This window comes from Lissotriton helveticus, chromosome 6, assembly GCF_964261635.1.
Source record: "Lissotriton helveticus chromosome 6, aLisHel1.1, whole genome shotgun sequence".
NCBI lineage: Eukaryota > Metazoa > Chordata > Amphibia > Caudata > Salamandridae > Lissotriton > Lissotriton helveticus.
The window spans coordinates 1,636,242,219-1,636,270,157 of NC_136067.1; the positions used below are offsets into that span (position 1 = coordinate 1,636,242,219).

General features: G+C 51.4%; 1 protein-coding gene across 2 annotated transcripts in view; it reads right to left on the bottom strand.

The window, feature by feature from the left end:
- The window catches only part of PSME4 (proteasome activator subunit 4), a 1,411,622-nt gene that overhangs the window by 129,728 nt on the left and 1,253,955 nt on the right, over positions 1–27,939 (bottom strand). For both annotated transcript variants that reach the window (XM_078649478.1, XM_078649477.1), the window contains one exon: positions 26,794–26,949. In XM_078649478.1, the coding sequence (XP_078505604.1) occupies positions 26,794–26,949 (156 nt within the window). The remainder of the gene's footprint in view (positions 1–26,793; positions 26,950–27,939) is intronic.

The window sequence follows — 27,939 nt, forward strand, 5'->3', positions numbered from 1 at the left end:
GGCTGCCCTCACTGTGGGAGCGGCCCGCTGCCAGCTGGGGCCGCTCTACCAATAGAAATGCCCCCGGGGTCGTTGGAGCCTCGACAGGCTCTAAATAAACAAAATGCCCCAAAGTCCGTGGAGCCTGGTGGGCTCTAATTACAACTGCCCGGAATCGTTGGAGTCCCACTCGGGGGACTCGAAATCAGCAAATGCCCCCGGGAGCCCCTCGTGGGCTCGACAGAAATGCCCCCGTCGTTGGAGTCCCGCATGGGCGACTCGGAATAGCAAAATGCCCTCAGGGGTGTTATGGCGGCCCGCTGCCCCACGGGGCCGCCCAGAAATGCGGGGGAAGCTCGGGGACTCCAATGGGCACCACCACCATGGAGCCCCCACTTACCGGACTCACGGGGACTGCTCTTCCAGTGCGGCGGGCCGGACGGCTGGGCTTCTCCGGTCGGCGGCGGGCGGGGCTCTCTCCCTCTGGAGAGCCTCGCTGGGAGGCATAACACTTCCTGCTTCCTTGGCCAGGCTCTGCCTACGTCTCGGCGTGGGTTGCCTGGCTTCCGGCTAAGTCCGGGCTGTGGCGGTGATCTCGAGGGGTAGGCTCCCTCTTCCAAGAATGGAGAAGGCGGGGTGGCACCCGATTAAATAAATAATGAAACGGGGTGGGCACCCGTATTAAAGTATAAAAATAAGCAGCAGAACAGGGAGCTCCCCAAAGGGGGCTGCAGCACAGCGCTGCTCAGCCCACACTTCTCCCTTCTAGGGGAACTCAAGGATAGCGCTTCCAGGCGCTAGATGAAGCCAGAAGTCCTGGACCCAAAAGAAAAGCACTCTCAGGCGCAGGGTGGCTGCCTCAAGTCTTGATAAGTCTTTTTTTTTAGCAGGAAGGGGACATAGGCTGGGCCCAGGGGCCAGCTCACAGGGCCCTCCAGGCAGGGAGGCAGTCCCCAGTGGTGGTCCTCCTGGCGCCCAGCAGGAGCAGCAGGCCCCCTCCCAATTAGGATCAGCAAGAACCTTTTGTATGGGGTCACAGCCCCTTTTAATACACAGAAGCCCTTTGTCTGTGTCTGTAGGGTGGAGGGAAAACCAGTCGCAGCTGGTTTTGGAGCACTCTGTTGTGCTCAGCCCCTCTCACCATTCACTGGCCAGGCTAGGGTCATCAGTTGCACCACAGGGGGCGGAGCCAGCATTGTGTGGGGAAAGCCCAGCCCTATTCAGGTCCCAGGTGCACTCCTCCCACCCATCTGGCTGTCAATTTCCCTATTCACCACCGGGGCAGACCTATCCTGACTCCTGGAGCTAGGCTCACCAGCCAGCTCCAGCCAATCCCAAGCCAGACAGTCATTTTACCTTTATTACACAGACATGTCAACTTCTAGAAGTGGCACTTCCATACTAGGCACATTAAAGCCGCACACATCATCGCGCAGCGTTTAATCACACGAGTCCGCACTTACCAAACTCGAGCCTGCACTCCCCACACATCAGGAACTTCCATGGACACATACATTCCCCATGCATTCCTATGGGAGGGCAGGCCAATCTCACCACACGCACGCAGTTTACACTGGGACACAGTGGTAAAGTGCTCAGAAGCCAAAAATCACTAACACCAAGTCACAATTAAAAGCAAAAAGTTTAGGGGTGAACCTGCCAGAAGGGCCAAGTCCAACAGTCACCAACACCCTCGTTATTAGCACAGATTCGTAACACACTTACGTCCCACCAGGAGGAGGCAGAACGGGAACTTAAGTTCCTGCACAGACAGGCCACCACACGCAGATATGGGGAGGGGGAGAGACCAAGCAAGACACTGGCCAATCTTATGCGTGCACCCAGGGGAGCCCCTCTCATAAAAGAAATAATCGGAGTGGAGGGAGAACTGTTTCACACCCCACCAGATATTCTGGCCACGATGTGCAGCTTCTATGCAGAACTGTACAAATCTGAGACCTGTTTGTCTGAGACCTTACTGAGGGACTACTTTGACTCAGTGGCGTTGGTATGGTTTGAGAATTTCCACCGGGAATATATGGAGGTCCCATTCACGGTGGAGGACGTCAAACAGATTATAGGGGGAATGCCAGCAGACAAGGCGCCTAGCTCTGATGGCCTGACAGCCCAGTTTTATAAGGAATTTGCAGAGACCCTGGTGGTATTTGACGAAGCTCTGGAGTTAGGACACCAGCCCCCCTTGATGAGGGAAGCCCTCAATATAACGATTTTGAAGCCAGATAAAGAGCCCACCCAATGCGACTCCTATCGGCCCATATCATTAATAAATATTGATGTGAAAATATTTGCAAAAGTTTAGCGTCTAGACTACAACCACTGCTCACGAGAATTATTCTACCAGATCAGTCCAGCTTTATACCGGGGAGGTCGACATTCCCATAATCTCCGTACGATATTTGCTTTAATGCACTATTTAGCACCACATGTTCCTGCACTTGCGGCTTTGCTTGATGCTACCAAAGCATTCAATTCCCTAGAGTGGAGTTTTCTCTCCCCCTGTTAAACTGAATGGGGCTCAGCCCTGTTTTCATTAAACAAATACAGCTCTTATACACGATGCCCAGGGCGCGAAATAGAGTGAATGGACTGATCTTGGAACCCTTCCCCATAACCAGGGGGACGAGGCAGGGTTGTCCCCTATCGCCCCTCGTATTTGCTATCGCCACTGAGCCCTTGTCAGCCTGTATCAGACAACACCACACCCATCGCAGTATCAGGTTCACATCCCGGGGTCTGTCCAAATCTCTTCATGCATACGACATCACACTGTATATGGTCAACCCAGAAGAAAACCTAGCACCCATGACGCGGGAACTGATCCGGTATGGGGAACTCTCAGGAGTGCGGATCAACTGGGGTAAATCTGTCATTTTCCCCCTAACTTCAGGAACTCGCTCCTTTGTAACGGAATACCCAAATACCTGGGCAACAGGCCCAACGCGTTATCTGGGCATTTGGCTCAGCAATGATCTGACGGAGCTATGGTCCAAAAACTATGGTAAGACGATCAATTGGATCACAGATAGGTTGCATCACTGGAAGGCCTTACCCCTTTCGCTGATAGGACGTGTGACACTAGCAAAAATGATAATATTACCCAAACTACTCTACTTCTTTGTCAACATTCACATTCCCCATACGTCACATTTAAAAAAAAAAAGTTATGCTTCCTTATGATTGAGTTAGTATGAGCTGGGAAACAACCTAGAATAGCATGGGAGATACTCACCTTGCCCCAATCCCAGGGAGGTCTGGCTGCTCCAGATTTTGCGCTCTATGCATACAGCGCGCAGGCTCACTATTTACAATACTGGGTACACCTTACACCCTTTTCAACCACATGTAGCCATAGAAAAGGATAGAGCAGCACCACTGCCCTTGGCTATGGTCGTCTTTCAGCAACTTAAAAGGCCCAGAGGAGTGGTCGACACTGTGGAAGCACTACGCTGGGCCTGGGAGGGACTGTGCAAACGGGCCACGCTAGAGATAATATATGCTCCTTCGATGCACCGATACAATTACATCGAATGAGTCTGAGACCAGATGATTGCTGCTGGAGATGTGTGAATTCACACGCTAATTTCCTACACCTGGCGTGGCAGTGCCGCCCAGTGGCCAATTTCTTGCTGCACACACTACACTGTATACAGGCCACTACTGGACATAAACTCCCTTGCACGCCGCTGGCGGCGTTGCTGGGAGAAAATGCAGATGTCCCGCATAAACACAGGCGGCTGATGGCGATGCTGCTGCTCATGGCGAAACGCCAAGTTGCTATTCACTGGAGGGCGGCTAGGCAGCCAACTACGAAAAACTGGATAACGAACGCCATATACTGTAAAACACAGCTAGAGGCCTACTGGGAACAGCTGCCAGTGAGATCCCGCACCAGGGACTTTTGGGGACCGCTGGTAGACTGGCTAAACACTGTAGAGCGGGACGAATTTCTATCAGACACGACTATTGGGTAGGCCCCGCACCCAATACCTGAGCCTGGGCTCCCATAACACGTTACCTCATCCGTGCCGAACTATGTGATATTGCTTGATAACCAATGTATGATGAAAGAATAATGTAACTCTGTTGCCCACATGTACAGTACTGGACATGTAGTAGAAGGTTGTGATAACATGGCCGGCAGGCCACAGGATAGAAAAGAACTGTCTTGCTGAAGCACAAGTTACTTACCTTCGGTAACGATATATCTGTAAGAAACAGTAGTTAGTATTAGATTCCTTACCTTGGAATACCCCCAGGCGTCAGACTGGATCCGGAAACTTTTGCGTACCAGTACCCTTGCGTGTCGGTAGGCGTCGTCTGCGGCTCCGCGCCAGTCGTCGGCGCCGGGATGATGCCGTCGGAGTACTTAGACGCCGCCCTCGCACGCTGACATCAGTTCTTATACACAGCTTTTCTGCGCCAGAAAACGCAGAGCCATGATAAAAACCAACAATGGTGCCATAAAAACTAGGGCCCTGAAAGGGAAAGACCTTAACCGTAGATATCGGTTCGCAGAATGGGGAGGATGGGTGGGGCGGTAAGGAATCTAATACTAACTACGGTTTCTTACAGATATATCGTTACCAAAGGTAAGTAACTTGTGCATCTGAAAGAAACAGGTTAGTATTAGATTCCTTACCTTAGAATAGATACCCCAGCAATACCAACCCCGGTGGTGGGTCTGTGTACCAATAATCACACCGAAAAGTCCTGGAGAACGGAACGGCCGAAAAAGCCATCTCTCCGGACTTGGCTGTCCAGGCAGTAGTGTCTTGCGAACGTGTACAGCGAGGCCCAGGTAGCTGCCTGAAAGATGTCCTGCAAGGGGACTCCCCGGCCCAGGGCAGTAGTGGCCGCCGTGTCCCGTGTGGAATGGGCACGAAGCCCCACAGGAGGCTCCTTTCAAGCCAAAGAGTAACAAGCCTTGATGCACAAGACGACCCATCGAGAAATGGTTATTCGTGCACCGCCCAAACCTTCTTAGCGCCCACGTAACCAACAAAGAGTTGGTCATCCACCCGGAACTAGCGTGTGCGATCCAGATAGAATGAGAGCGCACGTTTTGGGTCCAGACGGTGGAGCCTCTCTTCCTCTTTCGAGGGATGAGGAGGCGGAAGGCAGGTGGGCAAAGTGATGGACTGCCCGATGTGGAAGGCTGTGACTACCTTGGGCAGGAAAGAGGGTCGCGGTCCGCAACACAACTTTGTGCGGATGGACTGAAAGGAAAGGAGTCTTAGAGGAAAGGGCCTGGAGCTCACTCACTCTCCTGGCAGAGGTGATGGCAACCAGGAACGCGGTCTTCAGAGTAAGGAGGCGAAGAGGACAGTTATGAAGTGGCTCAAAGGGAGCGCACATCAGAAAAGTAAGAACAAGGTTCAAGTCCCACTGAGGCATCACGAAAGGGACTGGAGGAAACATATGGGTGATGCCCTTTAAGAACCTATTTACAATGGGGGACTTGAACAAAGAGGGCTGATCAGGTACCCTTAAGAAGGCGGAAATGGGCGAGAGGTAGCCCTTCAGAGTGCCCAGAGCAGAGCCCTGCTGGGCAAGAGAAAGAAGGAAGAGGAGAACCTCTGAAAGAGGGGCAGAAGAACAAGTTACTTACCTTCGGTAATGCTTTTTCTGGTAGATACAGTATCTGCCTGTGGATTCCTCACCTTCTGAATATCCTCCTGCGCAGCAGCCAATCGGAAACTTTTGTAGCTCTACACGCCGGCGAGGTCATGGACGACGTCACAGAGGGTACGACTCCGCTCGCGACCCCGCTGACGTCACTGGATCCATAATAGGGCCTCGTCGGCGTGAAGACGTCAGTTCCGCCCTTTTTTCCATGCCCCCGAGGCACACGGACGGACCGACATAAACAGTAATAGTATACATAGTACACAGTATTCAAATCAACACACACAGTGTGAAACCAAAGCAATATGCATGAATATATAAACACATCCATATAAAAAACATTCAAATATACACTTAGCAGGTATAGAAGAGTGGACAACGGGGACGCGGGTGGGTCAGTGAGGAATCCACAGGCAGATACTGTATCTACCAGAAAAAGCGTTACCGAAGATAAGTAACTTGTTCTTCTGATAGATACATCTGCCAGTGGATTCCTCACCTTGTGAATAGATTCCCACAGCAGTTCCCACTCCCGGAGGAGGGTGTCCATTCTGCTATACCAAGAAATCTTGGAAGACAGAGCGCGCAAAGTGTCCGTCCCTCCTCACCTCGGAATCCAAGCAATAATGCTTCGCGAAAGTGTGGAGGGAGGCCCAAGTCGCGGCTCTACAAATATCCTCTACAGGCACACCTCTAGAAAGAGCAGAAGTTGCAGACTTAGCTCTAGTGGAATGAGCCCTTATACCCTCTGAAGGTTCCTTACCCGCCAGGGAGTAGCAGATCTTGATGCATAAAATTATCCATCTTGAGAGCGTGCGCTTGTGCACAGCCTTCCCCTTCCTGCAGCCAGCAAATCCAACAAACAGCTGGTCATCCGACCTGAACTCTCTCGTCCTGTCCAGGTAAAAGCTCACCGCCCTCTTAGGGTCCAGGCGGTGAAGTCTCTCCTCCTCCTTGGAAGGGTGAGGGGGAGGATAAAAGGTAGGAAGGGTAACAGACTGCCCGAGGTGGAAAGGAGTTACCACCTTCGGCAGAAAAGCAGCCCTGGTCCTGAGAACCATTCGATCAGCATGAATGGATAGAAACGGGGACTTTGAACTAAGAGCTTGAAGCTCACTTACCCTCCTTGCCGAGGTAATTGCGATCAGGAAGACCGTTTTGAAAGACAAAAGTCTCAAGGGACATGAGTGTAAGGGCTCAAAAGGCGAACCCATCAAAAATGTAAGAACAAGGTTCAAGTCCCATTGAGGCACAATAAAAGGAGTAGGAGGAAATTTATTGGTAAGGCCCTTGATGAATCGTAAAACAATAGGTGACTTAAACAAAGAGGGCTGGTCAGGCAAACAAAGGAAAGCCGATAAGGCCAACAAATAACCCTTAATAGTTGCCACCGCAAAACCCTGCTGGGCCAAGGAAAGAGCAAATTGAAGAATATTGGACAAACGAGCCCTTAAAGGGTCGAAGGACTTCTCCCCACACCAAGCAACAAACTTAGACCATCTATAGGAATAAATGGACCTAGTGGAGTCACGCCTGGCTGACAAAATGACATCCACCACATCGTGTGGGAGAGAAAAGGAACTCAGGTTGCCCCGTTCAATCTCCAGGCATGAAGGTGTAAGGTCTGGAGGTGGGGGTGTAGAACATGCCCCTCCATCTGGGAGAGGAGATCTGCCCTGTGAGGGAGACGGAGCGGCGAGCACGAGGAGAGGTGGAGAAGATCTGTGTACCAAACCCTTCTTGGCCAATCCGGGGCGATCAAAATAACTTGGGCCCGGTCTTGGCAAACGTTCCTCAGAACCCGAGGAATCAAAGGTATGGGAGGAAACGCGTAAAGGAGTTGAGAGTCCCAACTCAACTGAAACGCGTCCCCCAAGGCTCCCTGCATCGGAAACTGGAGGCTGCAGAATGACGGGCAGTGAGCATTCTCGTGAGTGACAAACAGATCCACCAGAGGAGTTCCCCAAGTCCGAAAGACCTGACGAACTACCTCTGGATGGAGCCTCCACCCGTGGTCGGCAGAGAACAGCCGACTGAGAGTGTCTGCACGAACATTCAGAACTCCGGCCAGATGATTTGCCATCAGACAAATCTGATGGTCCTGAACCCAGGACCAGAGACGCAGCGCCTCTCTGCAGAGACACTGCGACCCCACTCCTCCCTGCTTGTTGACATACCACATCGCGGTCGTGTTGTCCGTCAGGACCTGAACTGATTGACCGCGAAGGGAAGGGAGGAAGGCCTTGAGTGCCAAACGTATCGCCCGCAACTCTATAAGGTTGATATGAAGCAACCTTTCCTCTGGAGACCAAAGACCCTTTATCTCCAGATCCCCCAGATGAGCATCCCACCCTAGAGTGGATGCATCCGTTATCACTGTGGCCACAGATGGAGGTAGATGAAAAGGCTTTCCTTGTGACAGATTGCCTTCCACACTCCACCAAGCCAGATCTGCTGCAGTTTCTCTGGAGATCCTCACTGACTCCCTGAGATCTCCGTTGTGTTGATACCACTGCCTGCGGAGGCACCACTGGAGTGCCCTCATGTGCCAGCGTGCATGGTTGACCAGCAGAATGCAAGAAGCCATCAGACCGGGTAAGCGAAGGACCTTCAGGACTGGAACGACCCTTCCATTGAAAAACAAAGGAATCATTTCCTGTATGTCGCAAATCCTTTGAGGAGGAGGGAATGCACGACATACAGTATCCAGTACCGCACCTATGAACACGTTGCACTGGGAGGGCACCAGGTGAGATTTGGGTACATTTATCGAAAAACCCAACCTGTGCAACAACTGAGTTGTCTCCTGCAGGTGATGGAGCACCTTCTCCGGCGACTCTGCTTTGATCAGCCAGTCGTCGAGATACGGAAATACAGGTATCCCCGACCTCCTGAGATGCGCTGCCACCACTGCCATCACCTTGGAGAAGACTCGAGGCGCAGTAGTAAGACCAAACGGAAGGACCGCAAACTGGTAGTGTTGCGACCCAACCGTGAAACGGAGATACTTTCTGTGCGATTTCAAGATGGGAATATGAAAATACGCATCCTGCAAGTCGAGCGACACCATCCAGTCTTCTTCCATCAGCGCCTGAAGAACCTGAGCAAGGGTGAGCATCTTGAACTTCTCCTGCTTCAGATACAAGTTCAAGATCCTGAGATCCAGGATTGGCCAAAGTCTGCCATCCTTCTTCGGAATCAGAAAATACCGGGAGTAGCATCCCTGACCCCTTTCCTGCTCCGGAACCACCTCTATCGCACCTTTTCTGAACAGTGCCAGGACTTCTTCCTGCAGGAGAAGCAGGTGGTCCTCCGAACAATAATCCTGGCAAGGAGGGTAATTTGGGGGAAACTCCCGAAAGCGAATTGCATACCCATTCCCACGAGATTGAGGACCCAAGGATCCGATGTTATTAATTACCAATCTCGTAGGAAATGGGTAAGCCCATTGGGCCTGCATGATCCGGAATGGCGGATCTAGGGCTGCTTTGCTGCGTTGGCAGGGGGCTGGGAAGGGGAAGAGGAAGAAGAGGAGGAGGCGACTTGACGACCTCTGGGACGAGCCCTCTGTCTGCCCCTGTACGCCTTGTACAGTGTGTTTTGCTGCTGCTGGGGCTGTTGCTGAGTTGACTTGTAGGAACGAAAAGAAGATCTGCCAAACCCTCTAAAGCGTCTCCCAAAGGTGCCCCTGGTCTGAAGGCCCAACGACTTAGCAGTCGCCCTGCTGTCTTTAAAATGTTCTAAAGCAGCATCTGCCTTTTTGCCAAACAAACCAGATCCGTCGAATGGTAGATCCATTAATGCAGACTGGACAACTGTTGAAAACTCAGACGATTTCAGCCATGCAGCTCTCCTCGTAGCCACCGAAGAGCCCGTGACCCTGGTCACAGAATCTGCCGTGTCCAAACCACTCTGTATCACCTGCCTTGCTGCAGCCTGAGTGTCCGAGAAAACCTCCTGGAAGTCCTTTCTATCATCTTCCGGTATCTTTGGCACTAACTGTTTAACAGTATCCATTAGGGCGTGAATATAACGCCCCATCAGGCAGGTCGCATTTGTGGACTTCAATGCCATGCTGGCGGAGGAGAAAACCTTTTTAGCAGCCTGATCCTGTTTCCTCGACTCCTTTTCTGCAGGAACCTGTGGAAAAGCTCCCGTTGATCTCTTGGAACAGGCCGCCTGCACCACCAAACTCTCAGGTAGAGGGCGAGTGGACAAAAACTCCGGGTCATCAGGAGCCACTCTGTATCTACTGGCGACAGCCCTAGATACTGCAGGAGCTGACAAAGGTTTCTTCCACATTTCTAAAATTGGCTCTGCTAGGGCATCATTAAACGGCAGTATAGGTTCAATCACTGAAGGTGGTGAGTGAAGGACCTCTGTGAGAAGGTTCGACTTAACCTCAGCAGTAGGCAGAGTAATGTTCAATAAGTTTGCTGCCTTCCTTATCACGACATGGTAAGGAGCCACATCTTTTGAGGGTGCATCCGAAACCGAGACTAAATCCCACTCAGGGGACAGTTTAAGGCCACTAGCCACAGTCAGGTCATCAAATGGGTCCTCAGGCTCCTGCAGCTCACCTTCCTCCAAATTAGGCTCATGAAACCTCTCTTCCTCCAAAAGCCTCTGGGCTTCACGCCTCGACCTGTGCTTCACATACGACGCCGACAGATCCACTGTCGACTCCGTCGGAGCCGGTGCCGGCGCCGATCCCGACGTCGGACAAGGATGTTTTACACTAGGTCGTTCAGGATTCGGCATCGGAGTAGATGGACTTGGCGTCGAAGTAATCAGCGTCGATGGCTTCGGAGTCGAAGGCCTCGCCGGCGTCGGGAAATGCCAATGCGGCGCTGGAGCCGGCATAAAGGGCGCAGGGGCATAGGACTGGGGAACACCCAGACTAAAAGCCATCGGACCCGTGGGACCAGCAGGAGCCCCAGTGGGGTACATAGCCCTGGAGTATATCCCAAACATTGCATTCAGAAACTGTGTCGGATCCTGTCCTGGAACCGGGAAGGCTGGGTACGAACCCCCGGGCTGCTCTTGAGGGCGTGGAGTCGATACAACGTCGATCTCCTCTTCGGGCTGCAGCACCGGAGTCGACGGACACACGGGCAACGGAGCCTCTCCCTCACCAACCACCTCCTCCTCACCTTCATCCTCCCGACCTGAAGGATGGGACGGAACCGGAGATGGATTTGTTATCTGCCTCGGTGAACCTGGCGAATTCGCATGCGACACTTCACCCTCGGTGTCCTGCTCTTCAGAAGCCGAAGACACCCCTACCTTCTCAACCAGCTTCACCTGCGACTTCGGCTTTGAACCCGAGTCCTTCCTCGAGCGATGTCGGGATTCATGGGTCCTCTTCTTATGCTTCTTTTTTGAGGATCTCGAAGCATGGGCCGAGGACGAGACCTAGCGCGAACGAGACCATGACCTCGATCGCCGAGTTCGCGACCTTGAACTTTTCTTCTGTTTCTTTCCTTTAAGCTTCGCCACGAGAAGCTTGGTTTCTCTCTCCCGGAGGGCCTTAGGTGTCATCTTCGTACAAGACTGGCAGTCTTGGACGTCATGGTCGGAGCTTAGACACCATACGCAGCATCCATGTGGATCCGTAATGGACATGGTTTTGCCACATTCCCCACAAGCTTTAAACCCGGTCTTCTTTGAAGACATGTCGAGAGAGAAGACAAAGAAGCACAATTTAAACAATGTAACAAGGTTACAGCAACAGCTACGGACGATCCCTAGAAAACCGTTAGCGTCGACGACGCGGAAAAAAGAGAACTGATGTCATCACGCCGGCGTGGGCCTAATATGGTGTCGGTGACGTCAGCGGAGTCGCGCGCGATGCCGTGTCTCTACGACGTCGCCCACGTCGGCGCGAAACTACGAAAGAATTTCCGAATGTTGCTGACGCAAGGGGATATTCACAAGGTGAGGAATCCACTGGCAGATGTATCTATCAGAAACTCCTAACCTGCAGATATTTAAAGAAATCATTAGAATGCAAATGAAACTTATCCTTTAAGAAGGAAAAAGAGGCAATCTGACCATCATGACCCAGATCACCGATAGCTTTTAGACCCAAGGAGTACAATTTATGTGTTACACCATCCTGAAATATCGGTGGTAGCACACCCACAGCACTAAGCGGAGTATAGAAATTAATCTTCGGAATAGCTATGCGAGAGCGAATTTTCTGCTAGATGGAAAACAGAGCCCAACTAACCTTGAATTTCGTTTTTTTGAAATAGTTTGGCTCTAACACACGTGCTAGCACACCCTTGGCAGCATCACAGAGGGCTAGATCGTATATAGATGGACTAATACATAAGGGAATATCTACCATATCGCCCATCAGTGGTGAGCCAAAATGTTGTAACATGGCAGCCCAGTAATAGTATAAGAGACTAGGGACAGCCCAGCCCCCCCGTTGCCTGGTGAGACAGGTCCATTTCGCAGCTCTTCTTACCCGGCGATAGCCCCATAAAAACCGCTGACATATTCTCTCCGCCCTAGTCAATGTTACCTGCGGGATCAAATGAGGGATTGACCTAAAAAAGTATAAAAACTTTGGGAGGATTAACATTTTTAGCACATTACAGCGTCCAAAAAGTGACAAATGAAGATGGTCTAACCTCTCGTGCTTAGTATGGAGAGAATCGATAGCAGGTAGGTAATTTAAATCCGGAATTTGCTCGACCACAGGAGAGATTTGAACCCCGAGTTAGATAGCTTCAGTTGCAACAGATACCTTAGAAGGAGGCATACTTGCTGACTGGATAACTTGAGTTTTTGTGATGTTCAACCTATATCCAGACATAGCCCCAAATTGAGCGGCCAAAGCCTCTAGGGCCACAAAGGTGGGCCCAACATCATAAGTTAGAACAACAATATCATCGGCATAAGCCAATGCCTTGTATTCTACCCCATGAACCCTAACAGGCGATATACCCTGACACGCTTCAATCGTATTAAGAAAAGGCTCAATAAACAGGGCAAATAGCAGGGGCGAGCAGGGGCAACCTTGTCTGGTTCCCCTGCTGATGTTAAAACACCCTGACTCTTGCCCTGAAATGCGGATTGTCGCAACGGGAGAAATATAAAGTGCCTGAAGAGCCTGGATAAACTCAGACAGAACCCTTTCCAACGCAGCACAGACCACAGGAACCCCCAGGAGACCCTGTCAAACGCCTTCTCGGCGTCCAACAGAATCACCCCGAGGGGTGAACTCGTGGCCTGCACCCAATCCAGGAGGGCGATAACACCCCGGACATGGTTGGTTGTATCCCTACCGGGAATAAACCCATGTAGGCGTAATGAAACCAGAGGAACTATGAAGCACGCTAATCTAAAAGCAGGAATCCTGGAGTAAATTTTGCTATCAGTATTGATGAGCGATATTGGCCGGTATGACGAGGGATTCAGCTCATCTTTGCCTTTCTTTTTAAATAATACGACCATGGTTTGTCGCCAAGAATCGGGAATAATACCAGCCTGTGTGGCCAGAAATTCGGCAAGCAAATCCTGTCTCAGCACTGCCGAAAACGTCTTATAGAATTCTAAATGAATGAGATCAGGGCCAGCAGCTTTACCATTAGCCAATGATTTAATTGCAGCTTCCGCCTCTTCCCAAGTAATAGGTGCAGAGAGTACCTCGTTTTGTTCAGTTGTTATCCTCGGGGTATCTATAGCCTGCAGAAAATCATCAACACCATCCTGATTCCGAATGATATTAGCCTCCTCAGTATAGAGAGTAGCATAGAATTTCATGAAGACATCCATTACACCCCGTGGGGTATCCTGAATACAGCCCTGCTGATTCATAACACGGACAATGCGGTTTGCCACACACTTTTGCGGAAGTCTCTTGGCTAGGACCCTGCCCGAGTTTTCGCCAAATTCATACACAGAAGTTCGGAATTGGACGTATTTAGCCGCAAGATCCCAGCAGAAAGGCTCCAGCAATTTAGATTTTGATATGGCCACCGCATTCTGACTCTGGAAAATCTCATGACCTAACCGAATGTTGGTGCTTAACTCCCGCTCTGCCAAGCGTAACTCCTCTAACCGGGTTTTAGTCTGCGCCTGTGCAATCTTCCAGCGATGGGCAGCGAAACTTTCAGTTTCTCCGCGCAAAGCGGCTTTAAATGCGTCCCAGACTACACAGTCCGAGGCAGTCCCCCTATTAATATCCATAAACTCCAAGATCCAGCGCCCCATGTAGTCCTGATATGATTGATCTACAAGGAGCATCCTCTCAAATGTCCATGACCTAAGCTGTTTAATAGGGCGGTCCCAAGGAAACTCTACCACTAAAGCATTATGATCTGATATGATCCTTGGCACCACCTCAATAGTTGCCGTCCCTGCATACTGATCAGACAGGAAAGCATAGTCAAGACGAACCGTTTTGTTATGCGGGATAGAATAGAATGTATATCCGTCCTTATCTTGATGATGGTAGTGCCAAAGGTCTATCAGACAATGTTCGACAATTAAGGTTTGCAGAGCCTTTAACACGCGGGGTTTCCTACCCACATAATTTCGATCAATTACCAAATTGAATTGGCTGGCTAAATTAATATTTAATTCCCCGCAGAACATCATTGGATGCGGCCATGCTGCTAGCTTCCTATTAATACTTCTAAGGACCTCAGGGTCATCCAGGTTAGGGCCATAAATTGAGCAGACCGACAAGGGGCGGTTATTTATCATTATCTCGACAATCGCCCACCTGCCCGCATTGTCCTCTTTAACTCTCTTAAGGCAACCAACTCCCTTCTTCAGCAGAATAGCCACACCCCTAATCATAGAGGTCTGACGAGAACAGGCCACTAACTCAAAGCCAGGCACTCTCAGAAGCCCGCGATTGCTCCATGGAATATGGGTCTCCTGTAGACACAATATATCAACCTGCATTATTTGAAGTATCTTGTAAAACATCCCACGTTTTTTCCCATCATTTAACCCACAAATATTCCATGAACAAAATAGTAGTCTATTCTGCCCTATTCATAAACAGGTTTATGTCACCCTCTCCATAATCCAGAAACAGAATTTCAGTGATCACAATAACCAAAGTACTCGTCCTAGTAATCCAAGATTTAGCTAAACAAATTCTTCTCTTAATAGCAAAACACGCATTTCCCCATCTGGACCTTACACCCAAAAAAACTAACCAACCCCAAAACACCCCCACCACCAACCCCTGACCCCACCCAAAACCCTCCCCCCACCCCAACCCAACCCCTCACCCCCCTTGTAGAGCAACAGGACCATGGTCCTTATGATGGTTTAGGTTGGTTACCACCCCATTTCCCCTGGATCCCATTCCCCCCTGCTAACACACTTGAAAGGCAGACCCTGATCACTAAGGCAAAGCAAAAGCAAGAAATTGAGAAAAAGACAGTATGCTCAGATCAGCCAATAACACTACAACCCAAACTGTAAACGCCCCGTCCCCAGTACCCGGCCATGTACAGCAATTCTAATTAAATAGAGTCCAGAAACTCCTTTGCCTGTATCTCCGAGACAAAGTGCTTTGTTTGAGTCTTGAAAATTACTTTCAACTTAGATGGGAAAAGTAGGAAAGCCTGCGCACCCTTGGCCTGAAACAAAGTTATCAGCTGGCGAATCTGCCACCTCCCCTCCACTGTTGCTGAACAAAAATCAGGCCGGACAAAGAATTGGCAGGCCTTCCCCATCCTCCTCCTATCTGGTCTAGCAAGGTCATATATTTTCTCTCGGGCCAGAAAATTGTTAAAGCAAATCAGGATAGTTTGTGGCAAGGCGACAGTAGCCTCAGAAGGACCAGAAGACTGCCTTTTCCTGAACGGGAACCGATGCGCCCGCTGTATTTCTAGACGCCAGTCCCACTGCGTAACCTCTGAAAAGGCTTCAGTGAATAGTTCCACTACGAACTGCCTAACATCTTCACCTTCACCTTCTTTGCCTTCATCAATTCCTAAAATTCTCAGATTATTTCTTCTGGCCCTATTTTCTAGTCAGTAAGCTTCCAAAGCATATCCTCCCGCTGATCCTTGATCACACTAGCTAGTCCCTTCTGAGCCGCTACTGCATCTTCCAAAACAGAGATTCGCTCCTCAGCCTCTCCAATCCCAGCAGCGATATCCCAGCAGGTTTTCGCAACCCTGATAATTGAATTTTGCATTCTGCGGCAGGCCCCCTGCGTACGGGCATTCTCCTGTCGCGCCTCCTCCCGATGTGCAATGATCGTTTGATAGATTATAGATAAAGTCACTTCCTCCGGGGGTTCCAATAGGGGGTCTGTAAGAATGGCAGAGTTGGCGGGGTTCCTTGGAGTAATCAGGCCCGGGATTGCTGGTATAGAGCCTGAATCGCTCCTCGGTATCGACTGGTACTAGCACCCCCAGATGCCATCTCATCTTTGGATGCCTCGCTTAAACGCCAATCCCCAGACTCACTGTCATAGTCTGACCAATCTGGCTCGCCCCCTCATCCGCAGAGGAAACAGAGTGATCTGACATAGAACAAAACTAATCAGTAGCTTCTGTACCCTCAGACTCCTTTGTATCAGCAGTGACTTCCGTAAAAGGGTTAAGCAAGTCAGGCGATGATAACTCATCGTTTGATTCATAGTAAGGCAAGACTAGATTAGTTGGCTGAAATACAGTGCCCCGAATGCATTGACCAGAAAAAATGAAACCAGTAGAGCTCCCATCACTTATTATTAATGGCAGTGATGTCCCGGGGCCGCTCACCGATGCATCCGTCCCCATATTGTCAAAAAGACTAAGATCTGTTGATGGCATAGATACAGCTGTTGTGGAAGAGTCAAGTGCAGTAATTATCTTGCCACTGCCAACATCATGGCTAAAAGTTAAACCGGGGGCTGATTGTAATTGTAGAGATGCTGAAGCGTCCTCCCTCTCCTCCACAACGCAAAGTTTTAGGGCTTTCGCGGGATCAGGCTGCTTCTCTCCCACTCTGCCATCACTAACCTCGAGAAGAGCTTTCCCTTTCAGGGACCTCCGATAAAACAGCTCCGGGAGTGTCCGCCCGCCTCTAACCGCCACCGCTGAAGCAGAAGCTGATCTTGATGCGCCCACAGAAGCCGCAGTCTCTTCAGCCCCCCGGCAGCAACCACGAGCTCCTTTCCTTCGAGATCGCCAGGACCGCCGGTACGTGCAACGCTGCGGGTTTTTGCCGCTGTTGCAGCCGTCTTAGCAGCCGTCTTCGGGCCATACTGATAGCAGCAGTGGGAATTCCGGAACACAGAGTGAGGTGAGCGGGGTCAAGCAAACCAGGTGAGCGAGAATGAGAGCCGCCGGGGTCAGGGACGGTGCGCGCCCACACCCAGAGGAGCTTTGCGGTAAGTCCCGCTTTCAGCTGATTAATTCTGCAGATTAATGCCATACGCCAATGGGGGATAATACAACAATTAAGTAGCTGCACTTTACGGCCAGGGAATGGTGGTGTGATCAATGTATTTTAGAGAGCCAGAACATAGCCAGGACATAAGAGCGGGAACAGAGCAAGAAACCAGGGGGGGTATGGTTCTCCAGGGGAATACCGGCACCAGCCTACTCGGCCCTGGGAAGCTTGTAAGCAGGCAAACAAACAGACCATGTGCTATTTTCCCTTCTGTGATGGGCATACAGTACATTTGTCTTTGTTCGAGGAGTGCCATTTACAAGTGAAGGATTTGATTGGGAGGGAACCCACTCTAAACTGGTGGTACAATTTGCTATCGTTAGGTACAGTGATAAGTTCCCAATAGCATTCATACTTGTACTCTTGTTTATACTCCAGAAATTCCCTCGTCATGGTAGGCCTTGTTAGAGATGAGAATCGCTTCATCATAATCTTATTCCAATAGGCAGCCTGGGACTATTGCCTGAGTCACAATCTGTCCGTCACAGCGGAATAGCTGCCAGGGAGTCTCAATCACACGGCGGACTGGCACTCCAGGCACCTGCAGGACTTCAATGGCTGGAAATTGGATCCAACGTTTTTTTCAGTCTCATGATGCCTTGGGATCCATGCCAGGTGGATCTCTTTGCGTCGCGTTTCAGTTATCAGATTCCCAGATTCTTCAGCTGGCGTCCGGATCCACTTGCAGAAGCGACTGATGCATTCCTGCAGGACCGGAGCCTGTTTCAAGGGTATGCATTTCCCCCCATTCTCCATGATACCCAGACTCACGGCATTGATCAAGCAGCAGAAAATGGAAGTGACCTTGGTGACGCTGCGTTGGAAATCTCAAGTGCGGTTTCCAGTTCTTCTGGAACTTTTAACGAGTTTTCCAATCCGACCACCCCTGACTCATCATCTGGTTATGAACTAAAGCAGCAACTTTCTCCCTCAGGTTCAAGACGGGATCTTCACACTCATGGCTTGGAAGATTACAGGGTACGTTAGGAAATCCTGGGCCATTTGGCGAGCGCTTACTCCCTTATCAGGAAAGCATGTGCAGACTCTAAAGTCAAAAGATACAGGTCTGCATGGCGAAGATGGTCACATTGGTGTTTGCGATGGGGTTTGGATCTTGTGGGGTCAACTATAGTGCACGTAGGAGTTGGTTGACAAAGGCTTGGCCTATCGGTCAATTAATGCCAGTAGGGTCTGCAATTTCGGCGGGGCATGTTCCCATATATGAAATAACAGTATGAGAACATCCACTGGTGTGTAGATTGCTGAGGGGTATCTGTCTGTCTTTTCCCTCGTGTTCGAAGTATTCTTCCTTGTGGGATGCTAACGTAGTGCTCAGGCTACTGCAATCTTGGCAGGATAACCCTTACCTTTCACGGAAAGAACTCACTGGCAAACTAACGATGCTTCTTTGTCCGATCTCGTGTAAACCGGTGCAAGATGTATGAGCACTGGAAATCTCTTCATGTATCTTTACCCCGGAAGGGTGTCATTTACAATTGCCCAGTGGACCAAGTTCAGTACCAGAGTGGTTTATTATCCGGCTTTTATGGATCATCCAAAACTGTATGTAGTCTGATGTCTCAAGGCGTATGAGTCGATGACCGAAGAATATCGCCCTCCTGGTGTGTCAAAACTTATTTTAGTCATTAAATAAACCATTCAAACCAGTCTCTGCTACCACGATCGCTTGTTAGGTGAGATGGGTACTACAAGAAGCAGGTGTGTATACTGCGGCCTTCGGAGCTCATTCCACCAGGGGTGCTATGTCTTCGAAAGCTTTCTCCTTAGGGAGTCGTCTCGAGGACATCCTCAGACTCCACTTTTAAGGCTTTCTATTTCAAGCCTATCATTAGCATAGCTTCGCTAGTGGTCAATCAGCTTTGAACTAGTATAATCTGAGCCTTCGGTCCTGACATAGAATATAATGTTGTCTTTTAAGAATTGTGGATTGATACCATAATTTAGGTCTATTATATCAGATGCTGGATACCCTTTGTTCTTTACAGGGTCGGATCAGAAGCAAGATTATTGACAGGAAAGCGGGATAATGAGTGTTTCGCCCGTGTTCCTTGGTGTTGTTTATCTTGGACTGCTTCTATGGTTGTTTTCTCTTTTCAGTACCAAGACTCATGGGATATGTAATCTTGTGTATCTAATGTGTTGTTAAGGCTGCTGGGCGGAAAATAAAGTATGAGATAAGCATAATCCTCGCCTCTGCTTCCTTAATAGAATTGAAAATTTCCTTCAGGTTAGCTAGGAAATTTTATATTCTTACTTAACTCTAATGTTATTTTAACCTTTGTTTTTTACCATTATATATCAAAATGCTGTCACCACTGTGCAGTTATAGTTAGGGCCATGTTTCCAAAATTCATTTTCCCTGAATGGAATTACTCCAAAGTCGTCAGAAAGGTAGATTTTGATCTGGAAACTGTGCTTTTCATGATAAGGTGTAAATCATTTCAGTAGTTTTTGAGAAATTAGGGTTCAAAATCTACAGCTATTTAGTGATGCTGTAAACAAACTGATTGGCTGGCACAACATTAAGACAAAGTTGCAAACGCCATTTTAAGACTTTCGGACTCGTCCCTATGTCCTGGTAAATAAAAGTAAGAAATAAGGGGGAAGGGTAGGGTTGCTCTGACCCCCTGGCATTTGTGGGGGAGCGCCTTTGCCATGCACTGCTTATTTTCTCACATATTATATAAGCATATAGCTCAAGCATTATAGTTACAGGCTAAAAGTGCAACATAAATTATGCAAAACCAAAATCAAGGAACTCAGGGTAGTTCCCAAGTTCAGGTGGAGAACAGCTCATTTGTATGGAGCACCCTACAGCACCAGACACACTGCTCATCTCAAATGTCTGTTTCTCTAGCAGAATTTTTAAGCAGTGGTAGTGGGTTATGGGAAACAAGGTTTTGAAAAAGATATTTTTAAAAAGCAATTTTTGCAAAATATGTTTCAGAAAACTATGCTATCAAAATTGTCTTTAAAACCTGAGAGGAAAAAAACGAGTCAAAAGAACTGAGTCTATTGTTGTACACATCCCTTGTTGGGAAAATCACATTCATAGCACACTAAAAGGGCAGTCATTACTCACTTCAACCCTCTGCAGGAATGATTTGAGCCCTGCCAGCCCATAAATAATCTTCGCTTTGTCTCAGTCTCATGGTGCCACAGTGGGGGGAATCACCAGATGAACCCCTAAATTGATTTTGGGAAGCCTAGTACCCCGTAGTGCCAAAATGGTATAAGAACGATTAGAACATAATAATGTTGGGAGTTGCATTGAAGACAATGTAGCACTAGTGGGCTAAATTAACTGGTATAGGCCCGCTGCTCTCAACATTTCAATGTCCTAATACACAGCCTCTGTTTTTCTGTTTCCCATGCCTCTCAAAAATATATTAATTAGCAGAGGAACGTGAAAGGCAGAGGCCGTGCAGGAGGGCATGCGCAGCCTTCACATTCCCTTCTCCTGTAGCTCAGTGCCACTAGGGCTGCAGAAGGAGGAAGGGGTGAATGCTGCTTATTTCCTGGGTTTTCCTAGCTTTGCTGAACTACAAAAAGCAGTTCAGCCACGCAGGAGAGAACCAGGGGCTAACTTCGCCCCCCTTTCACAGCTCTTGCTGTAAATGTTTAACAGCTAACAGCCATACCCCAGCGCATGGCTGTTAACTGTAGAACATTCACAGCAAGACCTATTAACAAAGGCTTCGGAGCAGAGGGGAATTGTAGCATGTATTCAGTATTATGGTGCAATATACGCTCCTGGATCTTTCAAAACTATAAATAAAAGAGCAACATGCTCAGATGAACAAGTTACTTACCTTCGGTAACGATATATCTGTAAGAAACAGTAGTTAGTATTAGATTCCTTACCTTAGAATATCCCCAGGCGTCAGTCTGGATCCGGAAACTTTTGCGTAGCAGTACCCCTGCGCGTCGGTAGGCGTCGTCTGCAGGCGTCCCCTGCGGCTCCGCGTCGTCGGCGTCGTGCGCCGTGATGACGTCGCTGGAGTATATAGACGCCGCCTCCGCGCGCTGACGTCAGTTCTTTGCACACAGCTTTTCCGCGCCAGAACACGCAGAGCCATGTGAGAACCAACACTGGTGCCATTTGAAACTAGGGCCCTGAAAGGGATGTCCCTAACCCTAGGTATCAGTTCGCAGAACGGGGAGGATGGGCGGGGCGGTAAGGAATCTAATACTAACTACTGTTTCTTACAGATATATCGTTACCGAAGGTAAGTAACTTGTTCATCTGAAAGAAACAGGTTAGTATTAGATTCCTTACCTTAGAATAGATACCCCAGCAATACCAACCCCGGTGGTGGGTCTGCGAACCAATACAACCTACACCAGAAAGTCCTGGAGGACCGAACGGCCAAAGAAGCCATCCCTCCGGACTTGACTGTCCAGGCAGTAGTGCCTCGCAAAGGTGTGCAGCGAGGCCCACGTGGCCGCCTGGCAAATGTCCTGCAAAGGGACTCCCCGGCCCAGGGCAGTAGTAGCCGCCGTGGCCCGAGTGGAATGGGCCCTCAGCCCAACAGGAGGCTCCTTCCGAGCCAAAGAGTAGCATGCTTTGATGCACAGGACGACCCACCGAGAGATGGTCCGTTTCTGTACCGCCCTTCCCTTCTTCTCACCCACGTAGCCAACAAACAGTTGGTCATCCACCCGGAACTGGCGTGTGCGATCCATATAGAATGAAAGCGCACGTTTTGGGTCCAGACGATGGAGCCGCTCTTCATCCTTTGAAGGATGCGGAGGCGGGAAGAAGGAGGGCAAGGTGATGGACTGCCCAATGTGAAAAGCAGAGACTACCTTGGGCAGGAAAGAAGGTCTGGTCCGAAGAACCACCTTATCAGGATGAACAGACAAGAAAGGAGGTTGAACAGAAAGAGCCTGGAGCTCACTCACTCTCCTGGCAGAGGTGATGGCTACCAGGAAGGCCGTCTTTAAGGTGAGAAGACGGAGAGGACAGGAATGAAGGGGCTCAAAGGGAGCGCACATCAGGAAAGTCAAAACCAGGTTCAAGTCCCACTGAGGCATCACGAACGGAGCTGGAGGATACATGTGCGTGATGCCCTTTAAGAATCTTAACACAATAGGGGACTTGAACAAAGATGGCTGATCAGGTAGCCTCAAGAAGGCGGAAAGGGCAGAAAGATAGCCCTTGATAGTGCCCAGAGCAGAGCCCTGCTGGGCAAGGGAAAGGAGGAAGAGGAGAACCTCAGATAGAGGGGCAGAAAGGGGATCCACAGCCTTCGCTGTGCACCATGCCACAAATCTGTTCCACCGGCAGGCGTATACCGACTTTGTGGAGGGACGCCTGGCTGCCAGAATGACATCACAGACTTCAGGAGGCAAGTCAAATGGCCTCAACTGTCGCCGCTCAATCTCCACGCATGGAGGTGGAGACTGGACAGGTTCGGGTGGAGGACCGTCCCCTGCTGCTGCGACAGAAGGTCCTCCTGAAGGGGCAGGCGGATCGAGGGACCGACTGTCATGCTGAGTAGCTCGGGATACCAGTACCTTCGAGCCCAGTCCGGAGCCACAAGGATAACTTGGGCCCGGTCGCGCCTGATCTTCTTCAGCACTCTGGGCAGAAGTGGTATAGGCGGAAAGGCGTACAACAGACCGCAACTCCACTCGCGCCGAAAGGCGTCGCCGAGCGAGTGCCGTCTTGGAAACTCCAACGCGCAGAACTGATGACATTGCGCGTTCTCTTCTGTGGCGAATAGATCTAACCAAGGCTCTCCCCATTGCTGAAAGAGGCCTCTCGCCACATCCGAGTTCAGACGCCATTCGTGATCCACCGAGCACCGACGGCTGAGTTCGTCCGCCCTGGCGTTCAGAGAACCTGCCAGGTGTTGAACCGTCAGAGTCACGCCCTGACGTTCCAGCCATTGCCAGAGGCGCAGAGCCTCTTGGCAAAGGGTCCACGACCCCACACCGCCCTGTTTGTTGCAGTACCACATGGCGGTGGTGTTGTCCGTGAACACCTGCACTACACTCCCGTTGACAAAGGGGAGGAATGCCTTCAGTGCCAGGCGAATCGCCCGCAGCTCCAACATGTTGATATGGAGCCGGGACTCCGCCGGAGACCAGAGGCCTCTGATCTCCGCCTCTCCCAAGTGGCCACCCCAGCCTTGGAGGGACGCGTCCGTCACAACCACGTGCTCCGGCTGGGGAAGGGAGAGGGATCTGCCCCTGACCCAATCGCGGTCTGTAAGCCACCACTGCAACTGTCTCGCAGTGCCCTCCGAGATCAGGACATGGTCGGATAGGTTGCCCTGATGCTGGGCCCACTGAAACTTCAGGTCCCACTGCAGAGCCCGCATCCGCCATCTGGCGTGATGCACCAGAAGGATGCAGGAGGCCATCAGCCCCAGAAGCCGCAGCGTCAACCTGACCGAAACCCGGGATAACGGCTGAAAGATGGGAATCAGAGCCTGAATATCCCGGACCCGCCGTTCCGGGGGATAAACCCGAAACTGCGCCGAGTCGAGAACCGCTCCGATGAAAAGGAGCTTTTGAGAGGGACACAGGTGTGATTTCGGCACATTGATGGAAAACCCCAACTCGTGCAGGAGGTCTGCCGTCATCTGAAGGTGGTGGACGACTGTCTGGGGCGAGCCCGCCTTCAACAGCCAGTCGTCGAGGTAGGGGAAGACTGAAACCCCTAACCGGCGCAGATGAGCTGCGACCACCGCCATCACTTTCGTGAACACCCGTGGGGCGCTGGTAAGGCCGAATGGGAGCACGATAAACTGAAAATGCTCGTGGCCTACCGTGAACCGCAGGTAACGCCGGTGGGCCGGCAGGACGGGGATGTGAAAGTACGCATCCTGCAAGTCCAACGCTACCATCCAGTCTTGTGGGTCTAGAGCAGCCAAGACCTGAGCCAAAGTCAACATCTTGAACTTCTCCTTCCGGAGGAAGCCGTTGACGTTCCGTAGATCCAAGATAGGACGCAGGCCTCCCTTGTCCTTCTTGGGTACCAGAAAGTAGTGGGAGTAGCAACCACACCCTACTTCTGGCCCAGGAACGCGCTCGATGGCCCCCTTGGCCAAGAGGGCCGTAACTTCCTCCTGCAGAAGTGTCAAGTGGTCCCCCGACACACGGTGGTTCTGCGGTGGCATGGCTGGAGGAGTGGACTCGAAGGGGAGGGCATAGCCCCTTCGGACAAGCTGCAGCACCCACCTGTCCGATGTTATCGCGCGCCAGCGGGAGTGGTGATGGCGAACCCTGCCACCCACTGGCGTCACGTGAGCCCGAAAGCTCGGACTAGGAAGGCTTGGATGCCGCAGCGGAGGGAGGCGTGGACTGACCACGACGCTGGCCTCTACCGCCACCACGGCGGAAACCACGGGCGCCACCGCGCTGGGGAGCGCTCTGCGCCGCGTGGCTGGCAGCACGTGTGGGACCTCCTCTCCCTTGGCCACGAAAGGGCCGAAACGAACCCGTCTGCTGGCGCTGGGTCTGGGTCGAGAGACCCAAGGACTTGGCCGTGACCCTGGAGTCCTTGAAGCGCTCCAGCGCGTGGTCCGCTTTGTCACCAAATAGGCGACTGCCATCAAACGGCATGTCCATAAGCGTATTTTGGACGTCTGGTGAGAAGTTGGCAGATCTCAGCCAGGCATGGCGACGAATCGCCACCGTAGTGGACATGGCCCGTCCCAGGGAGTCCGTGGTGTCCAGACCACAACGGATCGAGTACCGCGCCGCATCCCGGCCTTCAACAAAGGCCCGGGTGAGCTTGTCCCGCACTTCCTGGGGGCATTGCGGCAAACACTCCTCGACCGTATCCCACAGGGAGTGGGTGTAGCGGCCCAAGAGGCACGCGGTGTTACAAGACCGCAGTCCAGCACTCAAAGAGGAAAACACTTTCTTTCCGAATTGGTCGTACCTCTTTGATTCCCGGTCGGGCGGAGCCGACGGAAATGCGGACTGCGAAGTGGAGGCCTGGATCACCAGACTCTCCGGGGAGGGATGGGTGGACAGGAAGGCAGGGTCGTCCGCGCAGGGACGGTGACGCCTGGCAACGTTCCGGTCAACCGGCGCACCAGAGGCGGGCCTGGACCAGGTGCCCAGAAGGACATCCGTCAGGGCCTCATTAAACGGCAGCAGAGGCTCCTGGGGGCATGACTGCGGTTTAAAAACCTCCGTCAGGATATTCGGTTTGACCTTCGCGACGGGGAGCTCAAGGTGTAAGGCCTTGGCAGCCCTCATCAGGACCACCGAATAGGCAGCACCCGCCTCGGACGCCACAGGGGACGGAGAGACAAACCCAGGGTTGGGCGACTCGTCCAGGCCACTGGCATCACCCAGATCACCTACCCAGTCCACATCGTACTGGCAGGCACGGGATAGAGGGTCCTCAGACCCCTCCCAACCCTCACCATACTCCTCCTCGTCATACCCATATTCTGGGTCGACGATATAGACATCGGGGTCAACAGGCCCCATCGGCGTCGGGTCCGGCGTCGGCCGACGCCGGTCCGGCTCCGAGTCCGGAGTCGGGGAGGAAAGGGGGGTGGCGCCGCGCGGCGTCGGTGCCGGGGACCCGACGCCGGCCGGAGCCGACGGCGGAGTCGCTGCACCACGCGGGGGCGGTACCCTGGGCTGGCCCACAGGAACCGACGCCGGAGAGGCCGGGAGACCAGCCGGCGACGAACCAGAGGGAACCAGCGGCGCCGGGGCCGGAGCCACCGGCGGCGCCGGGGCAGGAGCACCCGAACCGCTCGGGCCCCCAGACGGGACCGACGGGCCCGCAGGCGCCGAAGGCCCCGCCGGAGAAGACCTCGCCCTCATAGCAATGAGGAAGGCCTCGATCTCCTCACGCGACGCGCCTTCCCCAGGGACCGACAGGTGTGGGGCAGACGGCGTCGGCGACCCATGCGGGACCGCGGGGGTGGGGTCACCCGAGCCCCCGGCCGCAGCACGCGGGCGTCGGGGGGAGTCGGGGGTGCGATGGCGACGCCCCGACTTCTTGTGCTTACCTGACGAGCCGGAGGAATGGTGGCGACTCCCGGAGCGCCCATGGCGGCTCCGCGACCGTTCCCTCGACCGCTCCCTCGACCTCCGACCGGACCGGGACCGCTCTCGACGCGGGGCCGACAACCGGAGCTCGAGAAGCTTGCGGGACCGCTCCCGCCTAGCTTTTCCAGTCAAGGCCCGACAGTCGACGCAGGACTCCACGTCGTGGTCCGCGCCCAGACACCGGAGGCAGAGTCGATGGTGGTCGGTGACCGACATCAGGCGGTCGCACTCGTCACAACTCTTGAAACCGGGCATCCTACCGGCACCGTAAAGATCAATCAGTTAACAAAAAAAAAACTTGGTCAAAAGACCGGAGTACTGCTCTTCGGATCTGCGCTAACTGGCGCGGAAAAAAGAAGAACTGACGTCAGCGCGCGGAGGCGGCGTCTATATACTCCAGCGACGTCATCACGGCGCACGACGCCGACGACGCGGAGCCGCAGGGGACGCCTGCAGACGACGCCTACCGACGCGCAGGGGTACTGCTACGCAAAAGTTTCCGGATCCAGACTGACGCCTGGGGATATTCTAAGGTAAGGAATCTAATACTAACCTGTTTCTTTCAGATATTCAGTGCCTGTTCAAACAAACTAAATAATAAAACAATTCCATTCATCAAAAAAGATAAAAAGACAAATCAATCAATTTCACATCAGGTTTTGTGTATTTTGCGTTATCGTTGGAAAAACACTTTACCTCAAGCTGCTCATCAGCTAAGAGATGTATAACCAGCCATCTGACACCTTCAACGGCCACTTTATTATTCAGGAAAATGAAGAAGTTATAAAACACCATAGTTTGAAGGTAGGTCAAAACAGTGTATCTTGCATGCCAGGAACTGCTGTTTGCGGTCTGCAAATAGAATTTAAGTAGGCATTAACCAATGCATCAGTAAAATGACAGTGCACGATGAATAAGTAAAATTGTCAATGGTCAACTTTTCTTTAGATTACAAGAACAAGTTACTTACTTATCAGTAGGGAATCCAAAGGCAGATACTGTATCCACCAGAAAAAGCAGGTAAGTAACTTGTTCTTCCTCACCTTTTGAATTGAATCTCCAATCAGTCCCGCTCCCGGCGGAGGGTACCTGCCTGCCTATACCAAAAAATCCTGTAACACAGAACAAGTAAAATGGCCGTCCCTCCTCACTTCCGAATCCAAGCAACAATGCTTTGCAAAAATGTGGAGGGAGGCCCAAATTGCCGCTCTGCAGATGTCAAACATAGGAACATCCCTAGCCAAAGCCGAAGGAGAAGATTTAGCTCTGGTAGAATGAGCACGAATACCTTCAAGAGGCTCCTTCCCAGCCATGGTGTAGGCAAATTTGATGCACAGGATTATCCACCTGGGCAACGTTCTTTTGTGGACAGCCTTGCCCTTCACCTTTCCCACATAGCTAATGAAGAGTTGATTGTTTAACCTGTCCTTTGTTCTGTCCAAGTAGAAACTGACAGCGCTCTTGGATTCTAGGAGATTAAGTCTGTCCTCCTCCTTAGAAGGGTGAGGGAGAGGATAGAAAGTGGGTAAAGTCATGGACTGCCCTAAGTGGAAAGGAGTGACCACCTTAGGCAGGAAAGCCGCTCTGGTCCTAAGAACCATCTTATCCGCATGGAATGATGTAAAAGGAGGCTTGGAGCTAAGAGACTGCAACTCAATCACCCTCCTAGCGGAAGTGATTGCAACCCAAAATATTGTTTTAAATGAAGGAACCTTAAGGGACAACTATGTAAAGGGTCAAAGGGTGAAACCATCAAGAAAGTGAAAACTAAATTCAAATCCCACTGAGGCATGATAAAAGGAGTGGGAGGAAACTTATTTGTGAGACCTTTACTGAATGTCA